Source organism: Argopecten irradians, chromosome 5 (assembly GCF_041381155.1).
Source record: "Argopecten irradians isolate NY chromosome 5, Ai_NY, whole genome shotgun sequence".
Classification (NCBI taxonomy): domain Eukaryota; kingdom Metazoa; phylum Mollusca; class Bivalvia; order Pectinida; family Pectinidae; genus Argopecten; species Argopecten irradians.
Window position 1 is genome coordinate 18,592,048 of NC_091138.1, and position 26,908 is coordinate 18,618,955.

Genomic DNA, 26,908 nt, shown 5'->3' on the forward strand with positions numbered 1-26,908 from the left:
AATTATTACTTCTAAACAGGAAAAAATAATGAAATAAAAGTCTCTTCCATAGAGCGATAATCCACTTTACTTTTGCAGTTAGCAAGATGCTAAATGGACATTCTCTGTAAAAAATAACACATTGTACCACCAAGCCAATAGTTGCTGTCCAATTCTGGATCATATAGTACATTCAGGTCTATTTTGAAGTGTTTACCTGACTGACTGATGAAGCAGCAGACGTCGTCCCTGAACACGGGCGTGTCCCTGTCCAGGAAGTCACTTGCTAACTCCACCATCACTGGCAGTTCTGTCAGCTCCTCCAACAGTTGTCTCGTCTGTTACACGTTAGAATGAATAATGATTTACACAAACTTTTGTCTGTGATGTGTTTTAGAATGGATATTTTGGCCAGTCAAGTTTAGAAAGATATAATTTAGTTGGTATAGACTTTGAAGGTAGAAATCATTGCCAAAATTGAGGAATCTCTAAACTTTTGGAAAAAAATTAAAAAACATTGTTTTTGATAAAGTACAATTTGGCAAACACAATTAATTAATGTACAATTAGTTTGTAAGAATTGAACATGACATGAACATATTAACATATATGGCACTCACAGCTACAGCACTATGATAACTTGTTCCACAGGCGATGAACAACATTCGACGACATCTTCTAATCTCTGGCATAAAGTCCTTGATACCCCCTAGTACAACCTGATTGTTCTCAAAATTGACACGTCCTCTCATCGTATTGATGACCGACTCGGGCTGTTCAAAAATTTCTTTCTGCATGAAGGAGGAGAATTTACCTGTTCGAACATTGAAACATGATTAAAACTGTTCTTGTAAGCATAGTGAAATATTTCAACAACATTACTACCATCACCTCCATATGAAATCAGACAGGGTATCTCTATATCCCACACTCTCCCCCATTTCATTGTATTTATATTTAAATAAACATTAAATTAGGTAATAGATGAGCATGCAGTGGGGAGAGTAAATTCTGATGTTTCTCCTCTGCCTCGTTGTGTACAAGTTATCAAAACTTTTAAAATGGGACAGATAAATAATGTCATTTTTATAAAGAGTTACCTCCCTTCACATGTTCTGCATATCTTTGTACACATTATGCCTATTATCAACATGACAGAACCCAAAAGCTGTAGACTTGAACTTGGATCTGTTTGTGACTTGTCAGCTACTTTATTTCTAATCACCTGACTTTCTATTTTGAGTTGCTATGATAACCATGAAGGGTTCTACGGTTAATATGTAATGTTACCTTTCATGATCTCTTGAATTTCTGTTTTGAGTGTGATCACCTCCCGGACAGTTGACTCGTCGATACTCCGTTTGACTCGGTGTATGGATAGGGAGCCATCTTTTATAGAGGCCACGTCGTCATCCTCAAGGAATATAACCTGGTTAGTGTGTTCAATGATGGCGCTGAAACAAGACCAAAGATAAGGTATCCAAAAACCGTTGACCTTAAACTAATCAATAACTTAATCTTGTCTGAACTGATGCTTAGGTACTATCATCTAAGAAGGAGAATAGGAGATGAAACTGCAGAGCTAACACTTTGAACAGCTAATGAGTCAGTAAGACTGTGTAACTTGTCTTTCCATTTTAGGTAGACAATGTAAATATTACTGCTTTGGAAAGGACACATGATACATTCTTTAATTCTAAAATAAAACTTAAATCTAAAACTATTTACATTTAGTGACAAGGTGTTTGATAACATTTGAAGAAAAGTTCCTCTTTCTTGACTTTATGAAGTAAATGCTAACAATTGATATCTTTAGTTACACCATTGGAGGTCCATGCCAACAAGACTTCCGATATTTAAAACACCATAGCATCACACTTTCAAATTGGGTGTGCTTGCATGATCTTGTCACACATGAAACATTTTCTTTGAGTTGGTAAAAATGGACATACAATAGCTTTATTTGATTTGCTAAATACTGATGAGTACTTAGATTGTCAAAATCTAATTTCAGTGCAGAATCAATTTTGAACAGGTTATAAGACAAATTTGAAATAAAAAAAGTTATTGGTCTATTAACAAGAGGCCCAGAGGGCCTGTATCGCTCACCTGGTTTGTAATGCCAAGTTATGTTCTGAATACAGGTTCATTATTTCTTTCCTAAAGGAATTTTAACATTTACCTCTATTTCCCCTATTGGTCCCCACCCCTCCTTCCCCAGGAGGTCAGAGCCAAAATTTATACAAACTCTGTTCCCCTTCCCCCCAAGGATGTTTCTGGCCAAATTTGCTAAGAATCCATGCTGAACTCTATGACTAGTTGCAATTTAAAGAATTTACCTCTATTTCCCCTATTGGGCCCCGCCCCTCCTTCCCCCGAGGGATCAGAGCCAAAATTTTTACAAACTCTGTTCCCCTTTTCCCAAGGATGTTTCTGGCCAAATTTGCTTAAAATTCATGCAGAACTCTATGACTAGTATCAATTTAAATAATTTACCTCCATTTCCCCTATTGGGCCCCGCCCCTCCTGCTCCTGCGGGGTCAGAGCCAAAATTTATACAAGCTCTGTTCCCCTTCCCCTAAGGATGTATCTGGCCAAATTTGGTTAGAATCTATACAGAACTCTATGACAAGTAGCGATTTAAAGGATTTACCTCTATTTCCCCTATTGGGCCCTGCCCCTCCTGCCCCCGGGGAGTCAGAGCCAAAATTTATACAAGCTCTGTTCCCCTTCCCTTAAGGATACTTCTGGTCAAATTTGGTTACAATCTATGCAGAACTCTAGGACTAGTAGCGTTTTAAAAGAAAAGTTGACGGACGAACAGACAATGGACGGACTACGGACGCCTTGCCATGGCATAAGTTACCCGGCCCTTCGGGCCAGGTGAGCTAAAAACAAACAAAAAATACAATCAGTGTCATTCTATTTAAGATCTTTGGTGTTTAGATATGAAAGAAAAACAAGTACATTAACAGTAACAGTATCTTTGTTGAATGTGTTACCTAGCATCAGAGGCAAAGAAGTATTCCACCTCCCTCTCCGGGCCCATCGGGTGGAACTCTGTCGTACTATCCACTCTCTGGGTAGGGCCAACATATCCACGGTGATCTATCAAAGGTCAAAGATAGTTTCAAATATGTGGTAAAACTTGTAGTGTCTTTTTTCCTGCTCTTATATAATCAATCTTTCTTAAGCATTCAACTTGTAATAGATGTACGTAAACATGTATACCATTAATAAAATAAAACATTTATTTTTGTTGAAACATTATATTTCAGAGTTTACTCAATCTAAACTTGAAATATGTGAAAACGTTTGAGGACAACAGATTCAGTTGCAATTTATTTCTGGATTATTAGAGTTAAGTCCCTTTGAACAAATTGATTAGTATTTTATATTTTTTTCAAATAAAATTAGCAAAACATAAGAATAAAAACAAAGTTGAGGAGTGATATTAACCCTAGCTCACTACTACAGAAGTAAAGATCTCAAAAACATGCAAACCCAAGTCAACAAATCAAGCTCTTCTCATGAACGAAAGCTTCATTTTTTATTTGCATAAAGACATAAGATTGAATCCTATAATTCCTACAGAGTGTGATTTCCTATTTGGCAAGTGAAAGCTTTGGCTTGATAGAAGCTTCCTTGCTGAATATAGTGATAACAAAAAAAAGCTAATCTGGTGAAGCTATGGTATCTTACTTGTGTAAAACCGATAGATTTGTTTTGTTCAGTTCCTCGACAAAACTTGCTTTGCTATATGAGTTATCAAACTATGAATCAGTAGTATTCTTAATACAATGTATATGTCTTTTAACTTCTCTAATACAACAGTTAGATAATTTGTTGCAAAACCGTTAAATATTAAAATCTTAACAAAATAAGAAATCTTAATGCACCCGTCATTTTAACTCCAATAGAAAATTTTGAATAAGACTAATAAATGAAATTGCACCCTTAATTTTAGCTCCATTTTGAAATTTTTAATAAGGCAAATAAATGATCTTGTTATGGAGGCAAACTTTTGCAGGAACATAACCCTTAAATGAAATTAAGTCCTGTAATTGTATTATTTTGTAGCTTATATTTGAATTAGGAGTGACAGAATAGTGATAGACATATGCTCTTCCTATTTCACGGTGGGTGCATAAAAAAAAATTTGATATTCTTAATGATCTTTATGCAAGACTGATCGAAATAGGCATAGGACTCGTACACTGCGATTATTTCTTTGTAGTACTATCTACCGGAGATTTCTTTTTATGGCTATTAAATTACCCAGCTAAGTACATGTGTAATTGAACAGACTTTCCTAGTGACTGTCTCATTGTGACTGTTACGTACATTACAAGCAGAACAGTGCTCGTGTATGCACTCCATTGGTAAGTGTCTACTGTAATACATATGCACCTATGTGTCAATATAAATTAAACTATTGACAAGAATCAGTTGTTTGTTAAGGTATAACTGCCCCAGGTTAGTACACATTCTGAAGTGCCCCTGGTGTGGCTTTGATCTGTACAGATACACATTAATATACAGTCAGTAAATATTAGTCTTTATATTATGTGTCCTGTACTTGACTTTAGTATTTACATTTGAGAAAATACATATTACATAAAGAGGTGAATACAAATGTATATACCGGTAAAGAGACATAAATTATAGCATTAAGCCTGCATAATTACAAAGAGAAATTCCAGGCAGATCAACATGCAATACATGATAAAAAATCTTCCTTATAAGACTAATGTTATAATTGTTGGACAGATCTATAGAGGACTATGATAATTCCTAATTATGTTAATCCTGGCTAGGCTTTCATGATTAAATAGCAATGTTTATTTATTAACATATAAACAAAGGGCCGGATGTGTGATCTGCCACGAGTAGGTGTCGTGATTTACAGAAAGCTTTATGCAAATTACTTCAACAAAGCAGTCTTCTCGCTCGAGATCTTAATGATGGAAAAAAACAAAAGCCAAGATACCTTCTGAAGTGCTACTGTCCTTAAAACCTACATGCACAAGGGAGACAAATAGGATTTAAACGAGGTAAAATACATGCAGAGGCAAATCAAAGAAATTATGCAATAAAATTTATTGCAGAAGCAAGGTGCTTTGTTAATGTAACATTTCAATCAACAAAATACCTAAGTCAACATAAACAATCCTAAAGCTCTACAAGGTCTACAAATATTGGATTTGGATTGCTTCTGTAAATCCTTATCCATAAACGCCATAAAATGTTTCCATGATAAAGCTATGTCTAACAGCATATAACATCTGTAGAAGGTAGAATATTGAGACAGGTATTTGACACTTTAGCATATGACAGCCGAATATTGAGACAGGTATTTGACACTTTAGCATATGACAGCCGAATATTGAGACAGGTATTTAACATTTTAGCATATATGACAGCTGGATGTTTATAAAGTAAAAACATGATATAAAGGAAGTAAAATAGAATCGTTTTTATTGTATGTATAATATATTTTCATAATCAATAAAATGTTAGATTTTAACAAAAAGGTGAGAAAAAAAAACACATGCGATCGGGCTAAACGTTTCATCAGACATGTTATTTGTGTTATGGTACAGCTGTTGTAGCTGGACAGGGATAGTCTGAAACAGGTACAAATTAGGTGGTGGGTATAGTAGACCTGGTCGGTTAATAGTGTTTAACATACAGCGCGACAGATGTGGATCAGCTGTAAACAAAAATCATTACAATGTCATCCTTACAGCAACATCATTGTATTTACAATGTCATCCTTACAGCAACATCATTGTAAAGCTCTTGGTTTGGTATAGCAATATGGTGTTATTTGTATGGTATGACAAAATGGTGTTATTTGTATAGCATGACAATATGGTGTTTCTTGTATGGTGTAACAATATGGTGTTTCTTGTACAGTATAACAATACGGTTCTGTGTTAATATATACTTCCAACCCCCTCTCATTGATTGAATGGAAACATTATCGTTTCCAAGGACTCTCTCTAAAACACAAAATAATCTTGTAATCTGACAATTCCTCAACCAGAATCTCGCCCTCTGACTACTACCATTACACTTTCACAATTTATCATTACACTTTTACATTTTACCATTTCACTTTTACACTTACCATTACATTTTCCCATTACACTTTAACATTACACTTTTACATTTTCCCATTACACTTTGACACCTACAATTACATTTTTATTTTACACTTACCATTACATTTATACACTTACCATTACACTTTTACACTTTACCATTACACGTTAACACTTTACCATTACACTTCAACATGAAATACCTTTACACATTACCACTTTAATCCACTCGTACATTAGTTGCTGTAAAGCTGAATGCTGGGTAACAGGGGACGAGCTGGGAATATTAGTTAGAAAATGGTTAATAGGAAAGGGGGCACTATAGATATATGGAATATTAGAATTTATGGCTCTGCATGCATGTCTACTCCTGGTCCTGAAGTGGGTTTAGGGAACATGTCATCTGTGTTGTTGTGAACCTATGAAGCATGTTTTTATCACCATGGTAACCAGTACATATATCATCTGTTTTGTTTACAACCTGACCTCCACTTTCTTTGATGGAGTAAACAACAGTGACACTAACATTTTTATAGTTCTAATATCCACCATCACTGTCCCACAGATTGTACAAATGTCACTGATCAACAGCCTGGTGCAGGGTTAGTTCCAATATTGACCGAGAGTTGATAAGGAATGGGGGCATAAATCAAAACTCACATATAACATAAAAATAGTGTTATATCAAATTTAAAGTAAAACAAATTATATGGTTTTGAATTCACAAAATTGGAAGAAGGAAAAATTTAATAAAACACTGATAAATTGGAGATTAATTAAAATTCTCCTCCATAGTAAAAACTTACTTAAAGCAGAATAATGAAAAAAAACTTTAATTCTGTCACAGGATTTCCCTAGAGTGTTGGACATCCATGATATTTTTCTTATCCAGGATTTAAAGTAACATACAAGTAAATGACTGAAATTGCTTATTCATGGATTTCATAAAAGGGACACAACTCCTTAGGAAAATTTAAATACACAAGTCCATCACCTTATTAAAGTACATGTAAATGTATGAACATTTTTTGGCGAAAAAAATATCATTTACACAAAGCATACCCTTAAATATTGTTAACTTTTGGTGAAAGCTCAGAAGAGCATGATGGGAAATTTAAGTTAGTCAGCACTTCAATCAACCAATCACAGAATATACACAGACAAACTGACCAATGACAGAACAGCATTACCACCTCATCAATCTTTTACTTCTCACAACAACGTTTCTTACGTCACCAAAAATGACCATCATAGAAACACTACTACTTAATGGTAACCTCACACCAACTTTAATAATCCATCTTTGCACATAATACAGAGTTATCTCCCTTGCTGATAGGTATCTATTTTGACATCATTACTTTATGAGCAAATATTAGGTTTCTTTTCTCTGAAAAAAAACCCATAAATGTTGCACACATAAAAGCATGATATAGCAATCAGTACCAACCCACAAGGGCAGATAACTCTGAAATATTCAAATACAGAAAAACCTTGTGTACATTTGTACACCAAAGATAAAGCCCAAGTATAGATACCCTACAATTATATGTACCCTTTGTCTTGATTATACTCCAGCATGCTGTCACGTATCCACAACTGTACCAGAGCAAATGTTCTCACTATATCTTACTTGTTATTTATTATATACTGCCATATAGAAATGTTCATGAATGATCTTTTATGGATCTTAAAACTAATGTGGTATTTTTTTGTACATTGAGTTATATTTAGTTCCAAGATCACAAACTAGAATTTGATTATTTGGATAGTTAATGGACAGAACTATTGGTACTTCAATGAACATTATCACAAACAAAACATTGCAAGTGCAATTTAAAAGAAATAAAGATAAGCTTACAGTGATAATCACATAAACATCAATAAAAAACATTTTGAAGAAAACATTTAATTCAACCAAAATATTACTAAATCACTGAGGAAGGAAAAGAATTTTTTTCTAAAAAAAATACTGACATTCCAAATGTGTATATAGATATTTAGGCCATTCCTATCTAATACTGATACAGTGTTACTGATTTGCTCAACATACACACCAAACCATATGGCACTGTGTTAGAGTCTCCACAATTAAAACAGTATTTAGTTTAAAAGCAAAAGTCTACAATTTTACAGTTATACTAACCATCGGGTCCGAGTCTGTGTTGGGCTAAAATCCACATCATATATAATTAACAAGTGATCTCACACAAGCTTATCATTAAATAGGGAGTAGGCAGGGGTTAGGGTGACTCCCTCAGGGAGGTGATGAAACTTTATTGTTATCTTGGAAAATGTCACAGGCAGAAATGTTAAATGATAGAAGATGATGTTAACTCTTGGTCAAAATTGATGCAATATTTGCTGTGCTTAGAGTTAAATCTAATGCTTACTGAATTTAATCTTAACAACAAAAACAGGTTGTTATAGTAAACACGGTGCAGTCATGTATCAGTAGTGCTTATAAAGACATTAGAAAACATTCCATTATATTAGCCAAAACTAACAAAAGCAGCAACTTATGCAATGGGTACTATCATGCTCATGAATATCGGTTTGCCATTATATGTTAGGGATGTGGGTCTATATCAAGTTATCACCAGTACAAACAGGTTCATCACTTAAAGGTAAAGAATGACCGATGGTCACTACTTGAATGACCAATGGTCACTTCTTTACTGAGGAATGCACTGGCATGGTCACTACTTTACAGGGGAATTGCCATTGGTCACTACTTTACTAAGGAATGACCATTAATAAGTAAAACAGGCATTTTAAGTAAAGACTGGTTCCTGGTAGAAAGTAGACCAGTATCATCTAAGGAATGATCCCCAATTGAAGTGACCACAGGACAATACCAGTGTCTACTAAGGAATGACAGACTGGTTCCTGGTAGAATGTAGACCAGTTGACCTCGGACAATGACCAGTATCCCTAGTAGCTAGGACAGTATAACTTCATTAAAGATGATCCACCGCTGACAAATGACATTTTTTCACTATCAAATACACGAGCAGATGATTTAGTATTTTTCTTCAGTTACAAAAGTTATTTATTTTACACCATTACCACCATTGAAAAGTTTGAGCTTCTAATTTCCCTCCAAGTTAACGTTATAAAAAATAATTAATTGCATCCCGTAAAAATTCCATGGCAGTATATCCTATATGGAATTAAGTACAGATTGCACATGCACCAAAGGCAAAACAAATTATTTTATATTATTTTTTGTGTTAATTAGACATATATATACACGATTAAACACCAATTATTGTATAAGTGATTAATATCATTTATGCTCTGTCGGCGGTGGAGCATCTTTAAGACTCATGGTCCCAGAACAATGTCTATCTACTATGGACTGGCCCTCAGTAGGACTGACCCTAGAAGGACTATAAATCCAGAACAATGACATGTATCTACTAAGGACCAAGATGAAGTGATAACTTACCTTTGCTATAGAGAATTGGGATGTGGTCAGTTGACAGTTTGGCCTTACTCTTGACCCCAACCAGCAGGGGACTGCCTCGCCTGCAATCACAAAATTCAACATTTAAAATGAGCCTTTCTTAAAATTACAGCACAAAGTAAGCTATAAATCATTTTGCAAAAGAAATTAATAAAGAAACCTACAAAGTTTTCACATTTTCTGTCTGCATTTAGTTCGCCATTAGTGATTGTAGTGATTAAGGCACTTGTTGGGTTGAATACCGTATATTAAATCTTGACCTAGCTATATTGAAGATCACTCTTCAGTATGAGACGTTAATATGTAATTGTAATTTATGCATGACTTACATACATTTGGGTAGAAAACGAAGCAAATATTTGTGCTTAAAAAAACAAATGGAGTGTAATCCAATGTGTTGATGAAATATCAACAGACATCATTAACACCAGAAATAATGAGTATAGTAACAGCGACATTTTATACTCAATTCTTGTTTTAATATCAAGATATTGCTGATCTTGCATGCATGACCACTTTTATTAGAGAATACAATGAACACAACCAGGTATGTTAATTTTATTCATGTGTCAAAAATTTGACCAACCACGTACGGTCAAGGTCACTGTGTCCCTAACATCCTATTTGTCTCTGCTGACCTCTTACCTAATTCAGTCATTTATCATTTTTTTTCTTTATATACAGTAAACATGTACACCATAAGTAATTAATAGGTAAGCGGTCTGTTTGTAGGTCAGTACAGGTAAACTCACATCAAACAAAGGTACGCCAGGTTCTCATACTATAAATGGATTTTTATTGTTCATCAGCAGCACAGGTAGGAAATAAGGGAATGCTATTCCATACCTGTAATTTCTACAGGTATCTACGCAGAAGACGTACGATAGACGTATCAATAGACGTATCGCTCACCATAAAACAAACAGCTCATTCTATGTAAAACTTCCCCCCTGAGAAATAAACACTATAAAAATACAATAACAGCTCCTTACTGACTATCAGGTCAACAGGTAGGATCAACAAGCTAACACGTCTAAATATCAGATATGTCAACAATGGCTAACGTCAGCAGGTAACTGAAGATATCACCGTCAACAATACTGAACATCATTGTCAACAACTGGTAACATCACCGTCAACAACACAAAGCTACTGATGCCACACACATCACCCACACTTTACAAATGATACAAAAATCCACTAGCCCGACGCCCGGGGCTACCAAATTTTCAGCTTGGGCTAGTGGAAATTTTAACCATACTAGCCCGGGGCTAGTGACTTTTTTCAAAGATATTTCAAAACGAAAAATATCAATATTAAGTCATAATAACACTTTAAAACATTGCAATTCTAGGTAATATTCGTATCAAACTTTAAATCTTAATCTGGAATCATGTTATCTAATTTATTTACGACTGTAGACAGGTACAGTAGACCTCCCGATCACCACAGTGAATAGTGATGCATAGCATTTCATGTGAAAGTTACGTAATTTGCAACACAAGTTCTAGAAAAACAATATACAAACCATCAAATAAGTCATCTCAGCTATCAGATCAGTAAATTTTAATAGTTACAAAAACGATGTTAAAGAACTGGAATCTATTCCTCAAAAAGTCGGCAGCAAAGCCATGCCTGCAGCAGGCAGCCATATTTGTTATGGTTATTCTAATATCCGGGTCAAAGGTCGGGAATCCAGAATCCGGTTTCAGGATTAAAAAAAATATCTAAAAATTGTGTTCTAGAAATATCACAGATTAAAGATTTTCTTAATGTTTATTTGAATTTAAATAAAAAAGGTAGATGCAAATAATAAAAAAAACTCACTCAATTAAAAATATTTGAATTTATACAGTATGAAAAATACTGGTATTATAAATTTTCCATTTTTTTTTTTTGGCTGGGCTAGTAGATATTTAGGCCGGGCTAGTGAGATTTTGGTGTCTACTAGCCCTGGGCTAGTGCTTTGAAATAAATTTTTACACCCCTCACCCACACTTTACAAATGATCAAACAGAAGTCAGACTGGAAAAGATTTCAGGTCATTAGCTGGGGAAAGGCGCCTTATTGGGAAAGAAAAGATATCAAGTCTGCATGCAGGTTGCTTCATGCAAGCGAATTTCCATTGTTTGGGTTTTAGTTATATAATCTTTTTGTAAATGTGCTATTTGCAATAAACTATTGCTTCAGTTATGTGGGGGTATTCAATTATTCTGAACCTAGATTTTAAATGAAAGATGAGATGGGAGGATGGGGTTGTTTTCAGTTTAGTACTAGACAATACAAGTGGCTACCTGATTTACTTCTTGGTACTTTTGACATGATCAAACCAAAAGAAACCCCAATTACAAAAACAAAAGAAAAATACAGAATTAATGTACAGCTGACCTTGACCTTTGATCTCAACAAGGCTAGCATGAAATATGTCACAAGAATGACCTTGACCTTGGCTCTCCAAAGTTATGCCAATCTTTTTAATTTATATGTTTTTGTTCTGAGGTATATCTATGAATTTCTTAATTTTCATTGGTGTTAAGAATTTGTGGGCTTCAGTAAAAACAGTTACAGCAAAAAAAAAAAAAAAAAAGCACCCACAAAATTCAACCGTTTCAGATTCAGAGTATGTAATGTCCTCCTGATTGGGGGAACTTGAGGAATTATGAAGACAAACAATATGTTTGTTAAAGCCTATATCCGCAGTCCAGTAATGAGTTCATCGTGTGAGATACTAGCCTAAACATATAAATCTGAGATCAGCACATTTTACTGCCCAAATTTACTCATTAAGTACAGTAAACATGGCAGGTTGACAGGGAGATCATCTGTCTGTGTACATACTTACCATATACAAACAAGTTACACGAAGGAAAGCCTTATAGTCTTAAACGCAAACAACTCTGGCCGATCGTCGATGTAACCTTATTGAAGATCAAAACTCACATCGGACAGAAAAATGCAATGTCCCCAAATAATAAATTAATAATGATTAAAGGTCTGAATTTCTCAAATTATTGGAAAATTAATCTTCGACTTTCGGAGACAGACCACTATTATGTACATTTAATGAGATTTTTCAGTAGCTTTGGCTGAGGATTGAGGTGTATGCGTTACAATTTTGTAATATCATGGTTTTCATTTACTACCAGACAGGTTCACAAACGGAACTGCACACTTATAATACTTTAATATAATTTTTAATGATAAACATGATTTATATATTATAATAACCAGATTCAATATGTCGATATCATCTAGAAACTTACTAAGATAGATAAATACAGGTCTTATATTAGGATATATTACCTAACACCTGCATAGCTATGATGATAAAAGGTGAGGTCTTTTGTTGACGTCACTTATAATTTTAAAGGATCCACAATTAAAATTACATCCTTGTCAAGTTCTAATGATTAGTTCCGGAATGATGGAGGCTGCACCTCTGTGTAAACCACAACACACTTTCTGTCGTGAATGTTAAAATGTAGTTTTTTGCCAGATTTTAACAGATGACACAACTTTATTCAAGGATTATGTAACAAAAAAAACCTGTTAAACAGGAAGTTAGAATAAAATCAAATCCTTGCCTCTTTTCACTTCACTAAAAAACACTATAATCATATTTATTTTCATAATATAAATACCATATGCACTTCTATTGCAAAAAAAAATTTCATCATCTGGTTTTAATATTTACATATCAGGTATGTAATACTAAAAGTCAGCATGATTTATGGTAAGTGTATATCCACATCTGTTGCAGTACATAATGTAGACTAAATAGTCTTGGTTTATCTTTTTAATTTTTTATAGTAGCTTACTGGGTTTGTCAAAATATTAAGTAAACTGTTAGTAGCATTACATATGCACGTCATACATGAAATACATGGTATAAAAAGTTTAATCTAAAGAATTGATATCAAAAGGCCCAGTAACTGGCTACCTGTATCTGAATACAATCTAGGAAGGCTATATGACAATAATTAATCAGTAATTTCTAAAGGCACATGTTTAAAGAAAACATTTATCTGTAATTTTAAGTGCTCAATAAATCATTTTTATATATCACATAATCCACTTAATGGACGATGGCTTTGCATATCTGCATGTTATATTTTTACAAATGTTGTTAATGCAATATGACCTGGAGCAATTTTCATTGGCTGTGTTGAACAAAAAATATTGATGTGACGACAAAAAAACATCATTGACGTAAGATCTGGAAACAGTATATCAGGATTTTTCTGGAAACAGTATATCAGGATTTTATGGTGAAGTGACTAAATAGCTGCATTCGTTTGCTGATATTTCACAATACATATGGACTTTGAAATCCTTCATATTCTTGTAGAGATATGAAAAATTGTTCATTTGGTATGAGATTCAAGAAACTTGAACATATCTTTTTAATTTTTGCCTGAAATATTATTTTCTTAAAACTAATTTCGTGAAATCTCATGTGAAAATCAACACTCATTCAAAATTCTTCACAAATGTACAAGCACGCTGTTTAGTTTGCTTGTATGTTCCATAAATAAGCTGAGAAAATTATACTGAAGTTGACTGGGATGTTGGTGATAGAACAGGCTAAAAATGAATGATGTTAAATGACATCAAATTTCTCTGTTTTAAGGAGGCTGGATAAAGCCTATAGTATAGGCTATAACCTGAAGCTTGCCTTAAAACATATAAACCAGCATCAAATGTTACAGTAGAAAATAACTTAAAGACAGACTCATATCTATGGACCAATGTTTTAAAAGCCTGGAGTTCAGTACACTGTATGTCTCTTGTGATGAATAATAACAGAAAGAAATACTGACATGCTCTTATTTATGGACACAATTATCACTAAAAACCTTGACAGTCATTTCACCCGAAATCTACACTATTATTGACCAAAGTAGAATCAGTCAAGCATCCTAAACCATTGGGGCATGTAATAGATATGTACGATAGGGTGCCCCACACAAACTGTTAAAATGTTACAATGTTTTCAATCAAAACACCATCTTATCTTACTCTGAATACACTCACACACTGCATAGATACATTTAATTATAAATTGAAGAAAAAGAAGGTACACCCAAGTAACCAGTTTTCTGTATCCTACACACACCCCCCACCTATTTTGACACATTTTCAGACTTAGGGGGGATGTCTGCAAATAAGACCCCCCACCTATTTTTCAGGATGATGGATTTGAGCAATGGAGTAATTAAAAATATCACCAAAATGACTTTGTATCGGAACTTTTTGTTTTTGTTTATTTTATCGTCATAGAAAAATCACGTAGTAAAGAACTGTTTGTGTGCTTGTCATTTTTGTCATTTAATTCAAGTTAATTCACGGATGATTTAATTTAATTATCAATAACTACGAAATGTGAACAGTGCTTATATTTAATCGGAGGCTTTCAACAAAATACGCCGATATTTGTTTCCATGAACACTTCAACACGTTTTAGTGTTCGTACGGCTTGTCATTTTTTACATGCATCGGCACAGATATTCGTCATTGATGCAGATCGTTTCTGCACTCGTGGATTCTATCTTAATACAATCATTACCTAAAACATCTTCTTAAGGCATTTACAGTTTCAAATATATTTATTTGTGAACGTAACGTACCTGTAGTTCACGATCAGTTGGAGAAACCATGCTTTACTTTTCGGCCGCCATGTTTTGTTTACGCAGTCAGTATAATATGATTAGCCGCAAAGTTTCGTATTTTACTCTGGATACAAAAATACTTGCTACGATGTTTTAATGCAGTTAACACTTGGATTAATATCTGAAATATTATCAAAAACTATCGTCGTATCAATAGCAATACCGATCAAATTCCCAAACACGACCCGGTCCTTCCGATTCACGGCGATTGATTCACGTGTTTACTAAGACGGTGATGTAGTTGTGATCGTAAACAATAACCTAATTTGAATATTTTAAAATAACAATACGATTATTAAAACTTCTAGATTAAAATGACATTGCTTATGGTGCTGTTTTCTTCGTTTTGATTCATTGGTGAATGTCCGCGTGACTCTTACAAAAATGTGCGTTTCCTTTCAGACTTACGTTACAACTGCCCTAATATTGTTTAACAAATTATATTTTAATTTGTCATAACATTTGATTTAATTTTACTCATGCGTCTTCATTATTATTATAAATACTTGAACATCTGCTATTACCCATCTGGCATACGACTGTTACAACGATAACAGGACATTAAAAAATCCAAGATGGCGATCTCATAGATCGATGTTATCAGGCGGGTTGTCCGCAAATAAGACCCCCCACCACTTTTGACCTTTATTTCTTCTCTGGGAGGGGGGTCTTATTTGCGGTGAAATACGGTAACCAGTTTTCTGTATCCTACACATCTCAAAGGAGTGTTTGTGGTTTTCTATCTTGTCTGGGTAAAATAGGATCAACAATATTCTGAAAGGCTGTTTGAGATTTACAAGTTACCTATAATTCTGAGGACAGTCTCTAATTCACCTTAAAGTTTGTTCTCAAAGATAATTTGCTATTTACCTTATATTATCTGCCAGGGTTGTTTGCGATTACTTTGTGTTCCCCAGGGTAGTCTCTTCTCTAGCTTATTGACCTTTGTTCCCCATGGTAGTTTGTGACTGACCTTTATTCCCCAGAGTAGTTTGTGATTGACCTTTATTCCCCATGGTATTTTGTGATTGACCTTTGTTCCCCAGAGTAGTTTGTGATTGACCTTTGTTCCCCACGGTAGTTTGTGATCGATTTTTATTCCCGAGGGTAGTTTTTGATTGACCTTTATTCCCCAGGGTAGTTTGTGATTGACTTTTGTTCCCCAGGGTAGTTTGTGATTGACCTTTATTCCCTAGGGTAGTTTGTGATTGACCTTTGTTCCCAAGGGTAGCTTGTGATTGACCTTTGTTCCCCAGGGTAGTTTGTGATTGACCTTTATTTACCAGGGTAGTTTGTGATTGACCTTTATTTCCCAGGGTTACTAGTTTGTGATTGACCTTTATTCCCCAGGGTAGTTTGTGATTGACCTTTATTTACCAGGGTAGTTTGTGATTGACCTATGTTCCCCAGGGTTACTAGTTTGTGATTGACCTTTATTCCCTGGGGTCACTAGTTTGTGATTGACCTTTATTCCCTGGGGTCACTAGTTTGTGATTGACCTTTATTCCCCAGGGTAGTTTGTAATTGAGTTTTATCCCCAGGGTTACTAGTTTGTGATTGACCTTTGTTCCCCAGGGTAGTTTGTGATTGACCTTTGTTACCCAGGGTAGTTTGTATTTGACCTTTATTCCCAATAGTAGTTTGTGATTGACCTTTGTTCCCCAGGGTTACTAATTTGTGATTGACCTTTGTTCCCGAGGGTAGTTTGTGATTGACCTTTATTCCCAAGGGTTACTAGTTTGTGATTGACCTTTCTTACCAAGGGTAGTTTGTAATTGACCTTTATTTCCCAGGGTTACTAGTTTGTGATTGACCTTTATTCCCCAGGGTTACTAATTCATGATTCACTTTTAATCCCCAGGGTAGTTCATGAAGGACTTACCTTGTAGCTATACATTCCCCAGGGTAGTTTATGCTCATGAAACACAAGGCAAATGCTCCTTCCTAAACATAAGCAAATCAAAAAGATGTTTTAGGTCAGTTTAATCATGGTTAATGTTCTGTAAAATGACATATTCTATATACTTCCTCTTCATTGCCATTAAAGGAAAATATTACATCAAAGCTTTATATTTAATCATATTAAAACATTTCTTTCATATAGTTTTGGATGGAAAGTAAACTGTCAGCTATACCTCTCAATCAGAGTATTTTTTGGCCATAGAACAGATCTTTAGGACCTTTCAAATTTTACAACATATTTTATGAAATGGTTGTCTCTTGGACTTCAACTAAAAACATGTTTTGGGACATATTGGCCTATGGCTAAGTATACATTGTCCAGAAAAATGTTCTTTTTTGGCCTGTGTAACTGTCCATACTATAGCATTTTTATTTCTTTATAGATTGTACCTACCAGCTGTTGTATAGCCATCTCCACACACTCGCGGAACGACAGATTTTCATTCTTGTGACAGTTGTATACATGCTGTACAAGTTTGGCTATCACCTCTGTATCAGTCTCAGATTCAAACTCAAAACCTTTTGATTGCTGTCAACAAACATGGAGTAATATGAAAGACAAAATAAAAATCACTTCTATTCATTTTTATACATAAAGAGACTTCAAGTATCACATCAGACATCACAGTAGATTTATTCTCAGAGGTAAAGATACCTTAAATCTGACAGCAAAATTACACTTCAATTACTTTTTTGATCCTAGCTAAATAGAAACGTCTGTAAGCTGGGATTCTATATATCAAAGTGGCATGCAATTTGATAGGACACTCGATGGACAGGACAGGATGGGAGGAACATGCATGGTTAACAATATCATTATGCTCCCCTTATTTTTCAGGGAGAGAATATTGTTTCCTCACATTGGACCAGTACCTTTATTAGATGTTTGGTACTACTAGGTTGGATGAGTGTAAAACCTTACCAGGAATGATTTGACGTCTTTATAGTTGGTGATGATACCATTGTGTACAACAACAAATTCTGAAACAAAAGAAAAGAAATAGAACCTTGTCTCTGGATAATCATATCACTACAATGTAGAAAGTTTGAGGTCTGGACACAAGCAAGATTTAATGGTATTTAAAGTCTATTTTAATCTACTTTAACATTTCTACATCAAAAGCTTTGGACCTTTTCAAAGCATATGGGGCATTCTAAGTAATAGTATACAATTACCGGTAATGCTTACAAAAAGTTGTCTGTATCATGTTAACAATAACTCCACAATGAAGCTTTTTGCGGCAAATAAGCTAAATATAGAATCTTTTTCCATCCGGGTAGCTGGCCTTCAATGAAATGTGAAACAGACAATCCTCTAGACGATAACAGATCTGAGATATCCTTCAGGATTTCAGTAAAGAGGATGTCAATTCCTGGAATCTTCCTATGACTTTGTCACCGCTCCTTCTGTATTCCACTCACATCTAACACATATTCCTATTCATGCTCAGAATGTATTTCTATAATCTACTTCCTTTTTCCTAACTCCCATCAGACCCTGTAATCATTAAAATCTAGGCAACTGAAATTTCTGTTGAAATATCTTGAAATTCTAAGAATCTTGAAGAAAAATTTCAAACGAATGTGTTTATTCATGGAAAATGAGACTTTGAACTCAGTGAATCACATATTATGCATGAGTTTTTAATGAGCCTTATAAATCTAAATCAAATCTGATCATTATATAAAATTGTAATTAACAAGTGATGGTTAATAAACATGCACTGTAAATGTATAACAAGCTGCCTGATATTAACTGCCTAACTCACCGTTATCTGAATTTGACCTCTGTGGGTGACTGTTCACTGCGCTTGGCTCTCCATGAGTCGCCCAGCGTGTGTGAGCAATACCAATATGGATATTGTATTTTCTGTCAAATTTAAGGTCGGAACAATCTGCAACATTAATCACATACATATCACATCTACAGTGAAACCTACTAAGCGATAAACTCTGTATAAAGACCACCTGCTTAATACGACCACTTTCTTTGGGCTCAATCGGTCAAATTCAACACCTGCGTATAAAGACCATATGGCTACATGCTCCTTAGGTAGTCTTTATAGATAATAGTGACTTCATATTAAATGCTATTTAAGATGAATCAATTTTTACTGGCACAAAATCAATGAGTAGTTATTGTATAAACCTTTGGTGATCATAAAGTTTCCAGCAGATTTCATAGATGACTTTAAATTATAAACTCACTCTCCACCTCCTCTCGTAGAGCCTGCACCTTGCCTTTCTGTTTTATCATACGAATTGTACATTTTTCGTTTCCACAATCACTTCCTTCAAAAGCAACTCCTGAAAAAACAACATTTTAGTGGTAAAATTTGGGATGATTGCCTGCATGTGCAGGAGGCCACTATAGTAATGGAATGGGTATTTTTCACCTTTAATACATGTTTGATACTGTTGACCAGTCCAAGTGTTTTCTTGGATCGACCTTTAATATAGAGACTGGTAGAAATGATAAGGATATACTTATAACAAGAGGGAGTTCTTCTTTGGGAGCAGGAGGAATTAGGCACCTGAGAGTAACAGGTCGTGAATTCTAAGTCATGTATTAGTAATTTTATCAGTCCTAGTTTTACATATGTAGGTAATAACCTAATTGTCCCAGCACCTAAAGGACAACTCAATGGGGTTTTTTCCCTGATAGCTACAGTTCTGAAGTATAAAATATACAACTAGTGTGCATATGGTAGCTATGACAGAAGTGGCTGGAATCAAGACAAAACAAACAGTTAAAACATGTAATTCTGATTATCATATATAATTGATATGCATGCTGATGAATGAATTCCATATAGTTAACACAATGATTCAGGAAGTAGATCTCTCCTAAGGGAGCATTGCATACTTATATAATAGACTGTTTATATATACAACAGCACATGAGTTTAACATAAGTAATAATGGACGTCTTTAATATCTTTTGTCCTCGTTTGAAATGAATACCGATTTTGACACAGTCACAGTGACAGAGCACCAATACACAGACATACTGTATGATTACAAGGCCCACATTATTTATCTAACAGTTAATAACAGGTTTTTTACATTCATATTTTGGTCAGAACTGTAGAGTAAAAACATGGAATTAGTATGATTTTACCTTTTTTCTCACAAACGTGTTATGCTATAGATTTAGGGACTTATTCTCCTTAACGTCCTATTAACAGCCAGAGTCATTTAAGGGCTGGTTAGTAGTTAAAGGAAACCAAGAGTACCTGGAGAAAAAACACCAACTTACCTTATCCCACATTAGTTTCAAACATACAACATAGAGGTGGGGCTGTGGTGGCCGAGTGGTTAAGAAGTATGTATACAGACATATTATCACAAGCCCTCCACCTCTGGGTTGCAAGTTTGAATACCATGTTGGGCAGTTGCTAGGTACTGACTGTTGGTCATTGGTTTTTCTCCAGGTACTCTGGCTTTCTTCTACCAACAACCTGACATGTTCTTAAATGACCCTGATTATTAATAGGAAGTTCACTAATAAAATCAAACCCAAGGAGGGCTCACATGGTAATATGCTGGCCCCCCCTTAACCGCTCTGTCATTGCAGGCCCTTGCTGTATGTTTTAAAATCACCTGTGATAATTGCTATGATTACAGGCACTATAATTAACATTTACCTACTATACATGAACACAACAAACCTTTCAATGGTGTGTTCTCCATTTGCCCACTTTTTAGAGAACAAAGAAAAGTGTTGGTATAGGAGAACAAAAGAAAACCAATTATAGTCAGTTTCATAATAATTTTTACCTGTGCTTACCTGTATTCATTTACCTGAGCTACCTATAGTTTGTCAAAAGTGGGGAAATAGAGAGATATCGATATATACAGTACAGTACTATATATATATATATTTTTATGCATTTTGACAGAAAATTTTGCATAATATTTTATATGTTACATCTTTGTAAATTTCAACATTGAGATAAGAATAAAGAACAAAATTGCATCCAAGTTTTAGACGAAGTGTCATAGGAAAAGCAAATTGTTTTTTTTTCCAACTGTTTCAATTTCAAGAATTAGTTAAAATCATCAAAACATCTACATCTGTCGTTATTAGGAGAACCCAATCAAGACAATAATGCTTGTAATGTTGGCATGTGTACTTATGTAGCTATATAGAATATATCACAAGAAACTGTTCAATTTTATAGGATGATACATGTAACAATACACATGTAAATATGCATGTATCTAATTAATTATGTCATTTACAGTTGTATTCCATATACATTGTATATGAAACTTTAATGATGTCCCGACATTCCAATTCGACAGTAAGAAGAAAGTCAAACATACATGTAGGCCTACTGTATATATTTGTATGTTAAACATTGAGAAAATCCAGCTATTTTTCATCAAGGATGATATTTTGGCAATTTTTTGTAAACATCCAGATGGTCGCTAAAATATCCCCAATGAAATAATTACTAAGTATGAGATATTAATAAATCAAATATACTTTTTATTCAGAATGTAATATTTGGATTAATTGAGATATCTTTTGTTTACAGTAACCTGCAAAACTTAGTAAATTTGCATAATTTGATAATACATGTATTATATATATCAATGCGCATCACTTTTATCACACTATAAAAAACCTAAGCATTTCTACAGAAGATAGACTTCTGCAGACTGCAAATTGTTTGAGAGAATGCGAATGTTATACTATAACTTTGAACAATTAGAAGTTGTTCAAAGTTTTGCTGATTTTGAAATTTCGTTAACTTTTATACAGTAAACCTCCGGATAGTTTGAACACGCAATTTTCCCAGAAAAGCAGTAATTTTATAGCTAGTGATGACTTTTTATAATATATTCTACTTCGGATAGTTCGCACCTGTCCAATGATGAACGTAAAAGTAAGACTTTTGTCGGCAAATCGGCACAATGGGACCCTAAAAATGACGATATATTGCAGTGTATTTCAGTAAAATTGTCAAAAAGTTGATTTCTAATGAAAAGAGGCTATATATATATATTATAAAATGTATGATAAATATTACCATAAACTATTTTTCTAGGTAGCATTGATGTGTATATGTAGATGAAGTTTAATGTAGTTGTATGTATGTATATATTATATGTTTGTCAAAAAGATAGAAAGAACTTTTGAAGTTAGTACCAAATATTAATTTTATGTTTGCTGTGTTCAATTAACAAAAAAATATCAAGAACATAACTGAGATTACAAAAAGAGTAACATATTAAAGATGCTCCACCGCTGACAAATGATATTTTTTCACTATAAAAAACAGGAGCAGACGATTTAGTCTTTTAGTCTTTTTCTCCAATTACAAAAGTTACTTACTATACACCATTACCACAATTGAAAAGTTTGAGCTTCTAATTTTACTTCAAGTTAAAAATATGAAAAATATTTATTTGCATCCCGAAAAAATTCCGTGACACTATATCCTATATGGAATGAAGTACTGATTGCGCATGCATCAAAGGCGAAATAAATTATTTTATATAATTTTTTGTGTTAATTAGGCATATATATACACGATTAAACACCAATTATTGTTCAAATGATTAACATAATTTATGCTCTGTCGGCGGTGGAGCATCTTTAATAGATGTTTCCATGTAATAAAATTTTCATGCATCTACATGCTATGCATAAATGATACCCTTATGTAATAACTACAGTAGCACAGGTGAAATTCACAGGTAAAACATAGGTAAATCCTGGTTTACTTCTCTGAAATAGACTATAATCCATGTCATAACATTCTGCTAATTATCAGATTATAAAAAGTGGGCAAATGGAGATACAGCCCTTTCAATTGTCATAATAGACATCTATAGTATTGTTACTGTTAACTTCCTCCTTCACTGAAAACCTATACCGGTATTTGTTATGTAAGAGACGTTGTATTTTTACAATCATCATACTTGTAGAGTTTGTTTTTATCATGTAGATAATTAAGACTTCTTACCTGCAGAGTCATATCCTCGGTACTCTAATCGTTTAAGCCCATTGATTAAGATAGCAAGAATTTCTTTTCTAGTGACAGGTACCAGGTAGTTTAGATATGCAAATATTCCTGTGGAAGAAAAACATATCAATTAGTAATACATCATAATTAGTTTTTTAATCAAATCTGGAAAAATATATTTGCAAACCTTCTATTGCACTTTTTTTTTTAAATTGCCCTACTATTTATTTTGGTTTTTACACGTAAAACAATATGCGTTTTATGTAACTATCTTATGTTGTCTACAGATTATGGCTACAGAAAAAACTCTATTTTTGCCATTCATCTTATATTTATAATTAGTCAAGTAATAATTCAAGCTAAGTTCTAAATTGCTAAGTCAATAATTTTGACACAATACAATTACTTAGCAGTCCAATTTATGTTTTAATAACGGAAGAAGGAATTCAAATCTAGAAATTAAAAGTATTTTAAATGTATTAAAAAATGTTGAACTTTTTTCTAAAATTATTTTGTTTGCATATCAGGTTTGATAATTACAGCAACGTCTTGCCAGTGAACCAATATTAATTAGCATTGCAATCAAAGTGTCTTGCATTACAGCTCTAAGTTCAGAAGAACCAAGTGCAGCCCAGAGATAAAATTCTTCAAAAACTTCTTCATCAACTTAGAATTATACACCATGCATGTTAATCAATTTGAAATAGATCACAAACTAATCAATTAGTAATCAACAAGCATTGCATTTCCATGAACAGACTATACCTTGTGTACAGACAACTTACCGACCATATTTGCCGTTAGAGTCTACAGAGAACTCAGCATTCCATATGGACGAAACAGAACACTAATAAGTCAACCCTAGCAATAAACGGTTTGATCTGCACACCCGAGATACAATCGATCTGTCACATGGTGCAGAGAAGCGTGTTCTGATAGATAGATTACAACTAGGAAGTAAATAGTACTATCACGTATTGAATTACTGAATACAACAAGAAAAGCCAACACGGTTTCCTAACCAGCAGTGAACCGGGTGTACCGTATAGATCTACACAGACAAAAATTCCAAGTCATTTCATTTTATGGTTCAAATGGTGTTCTGAAAGCCTGGTAGATTTTCTCTTCAATTATGTATAAAGGTATGCCTATACATCCTGAATTACAAAACGTTGTATTTGCTACACTTTGAATTATTATGAATTCTCTTTAATATATCTGGCAATTTTACAAATTCAGTCAAACCTGCTCTAATGACTGCCTGTATGTTACAAATACCTGTATATAATGACAGCCTGTAGAGGATATTTTGTATAGATACTTGTCTATGCCGTATATTATGGCCTAATGCTCCGAACAGAATCAATCTAATGACAAGATGAACATCAATAATTGATAGAATAGAGGACAGTGACTTTCTCTAGCACATAGAAATACATCGTCAAATACCACAGATAAACACGAAGGATCAAGAATGAAGTACTGTCAAGCCTGTCTATAAAGACTTTCCAAGGGACAAGGTAAAATTAGTCTTTATAGCTAAGTGGTCTTTATGTACAGGTCTTTTGTAGGGTCATTTGGGACCCTCAGAATGTTTTCTTACTAAGCAGGTGGTTGTTAAGGTTTCAGTTTAGTGTAAAGCCTGGCCAATAGAAGGACTGACAGAAATTGGACAGAACACTTCCAGGCGGATTGAAAGATGAAGAGACATACTGCAAAACTAGTATACTGCTTTATGGCTACACTAACTCCCAGTGGTTTGGTCATGGCCTGAGAGAATTCAGTCCAACATGCCAAGCGGCCATCTCTGTATAAACACCGTCTGCTGATTAAGACCACTTTCTTTGGGTTCCATAAATGGTCATTTAAAATACCATTTCATCCGTGTATAAACACCACTTGATTATAGAGACCACTTTTCCATTTTCTCCTGGGTGGTCTTTAAAGACAGGTTGACTGCAGATACTGTGTTGTATACAACCAGTCTATGGATATATAAGTACCACTAAACCTCTGAGTGTAGTATCCATATGTAGACAGTCTAAAGTAAAATGTGTACCGGTAATATTGCTCAGTTATCTCCATCATAATGTCAATCAATGATGCAGGAGTTGTACATCCCCCAATGAACCCATCATGTCAGCTTTTAAAGGGGGTGGTGAAGGGGTTGGGTGGGATGGTGAAGGAGGTGGATGGGGTGGTGAAGGGGTTGAGTGGGGTGGTGAAGGGGTGAAGGGGTTGAGTGGGGTGGTGAAGTGGTTGGGTTGGGTGGTGAAGGAGGTGGATGGGGTGGGGACGGGGGTCGGTGATGTGGTGAAGGAGGTGGATGGGGTGGGAAAGGGGTTGAGTGGGGTGGTGAAGGGGTTGAGTGGGGTGGTGAAGGGGTTGGGTTGGGTGGTGAAAGAGGTGGATGGGGTGGGTAAAGGGTTGGGTGGGGTGGTGAAGGAGGTGGATGGGGTGGTGAAGGGGATGAGTGGGATGGTGAAGCAGGTGGATTGGCCAGGGAAGGGGTTGGGTGGGGTGGGGAACGGGTTGGATGGGGTGGTGAAGGGGTTGGGTGAGGTGGTGAAAGAGGTGGATGGGGTGGTGAAGGGGTTGAGTGGGGTGGTGAAGGAGGTGGATTGGCCAGGGAAGGGGTTGGTGGGTTGGTGGAGGGGTTGGGTGAGGTGGTGAAGGAGGTGGATGGGGTGGGGAAGGGGTTGAGTGGGGTGGTGAAGGGGTTGGATGAGGTGGTGAAGCAGGTGGATGGGGTGGGGAAGGGATTGGTGGGTTGGTGGAGGAGGTGGATGGGGTGGGGTAGGGGTTGAGATATAAATTGTCAGAGAGGGCTACAGCAATATTTCTAATCAGTCAAAAGATCAGTTCCCAGATCAAATACACAGAAGTGAGTTATTTGCCTTTCTATACCATTCATTGATTATCTGACTTATTTTCAGTTCAGTTTTTAAAATTTTAAACTGACAGCTTGGTGTAAAACTTGAAGTGAACAACCAGTAGCAAAATGTCATTAATGTAAAAACCTGTCATCCTTATCAACAGTAGGATCTGTTAAAGGTGCTATCAATTTACTATACAAAAGTCTCAAAATGATGACTGAAGTGAGTCATGGGTGAATGGTTTCTGATGAAAGGTAAAGATGTGTCTGATGCAAAAAGTCTGTCATGCGACAGTGTAAGTAAAGTAAATGGTAATAAAGAAATCTATGAACTTGCAAGATATTACAGTTAGTAAATACTTCAGCTTTCAATGCAAATACAAGTGAAAAACATGATTTAACAAACAAAAACACTCAATTTAATACAAGTTCTGGTATGTGTACAAACAGATAAAAACTATAAATGAGACTATGTACCTTCTCTTGAAAGACACACCCTCACTAACTCCTCCCTATCCCTCTCCTACCCCTTTACCCTCCATGACTTTTCAACCTAATTATATAACACTACCTTAAGGTATAGAGACAGTACTGTGTGTTGTTTAACCTCTTTATAAAGACCATTCAAGGAATAAGGAGAAAGTAGTCTCTATATAGCCAAGTTGTCTTAATGTTCACTTACAACACTAAAAAAGTTGTCTGAACAAGCAAGTGGTCTTTATACAGATCAGAGGTGCTGGCTAAAGCAGATTTGACTGTAGTTTTTTTTTAATACCAAAGGCATAACCTTTCTACAGGTGATAGCTAATATTACAAATAGACTCTGATTAGCTATGACGACCGCAAAGGGTTTTAAATATTCAAAATAC

The 26,908-nt window shown here is 34.8% G+C and overlaps 1 protein-coding gene across 8 annotated transcripts in view; it reads right to left on the reverse strand.

Moving 5' to 3' along the window:
• Window positions 1-26,908, reverse strand: part of LOC138323104 (glutamine--fructose-6-phosphate aminotransferase [isomerizing] 2-like) — a 55,872-nt gene that overhangs the window by 23,222 nt on the left and 5,742 nt on the right. For 3 of the 8 annotated variants that reach the window (XM_069267452.1, XM_069267455.1, XM_069267454.1), the window contains exons 2-14: window positions 23,165-23,272; window positions 19,395-19,493; window positions 18,956-19,081; window positions 18,109-18,167; window positions 17,581-17,715; window positions 17,107-17,168; window positions 9,538-9,617; window positions 8,233-8,256; window positions 4,970-4,996; window positions 2,982-3,087; window positions 1,270-1,433; window positions 600-793; window positions 197-317 (exon numbers count right to left, since the gene is read on the reverse strand). In XM_069267452.1, the coding sequence (XP_069123553.1) occupies window positions 197-317; window positions 600-793; window positions 1,270-1,433; window positions 2,982-3,087; window positions 4,970-4,996; window positions 8,233-8,256; window positions 9,538-9,617; window positions 17,107-17,168; window positions 17,581-17,715; window positions 18,109-18,167; window positions 18,956-19,081; window positions 19,395-19,493; window positions 23,165-23,272 (1,305 nt within the window). Of the gene's footprint in view, window positions 1-196; window positions 318-599; window positions 794-1,269; window positions 1,434-2,981; window positions 3,088-4,969; window positions 4,997-8,232; window positions 8,257-9,537; window positions 9,618-17,106; window positions 17,169-17,580; window positions 17,716-18,108; window positions 18,168-18,955; window positions 19,082-19,394; window positions 19,494-23,164; window positions 23,273-23,949; window positions 24,105-26,908 lie in introns of those variants that run through there. The other 5 variants (XM_069267458.1, XM_069267459.1, XM_069267453.1 and 2 more) reach the window with 4 other exon arrangements.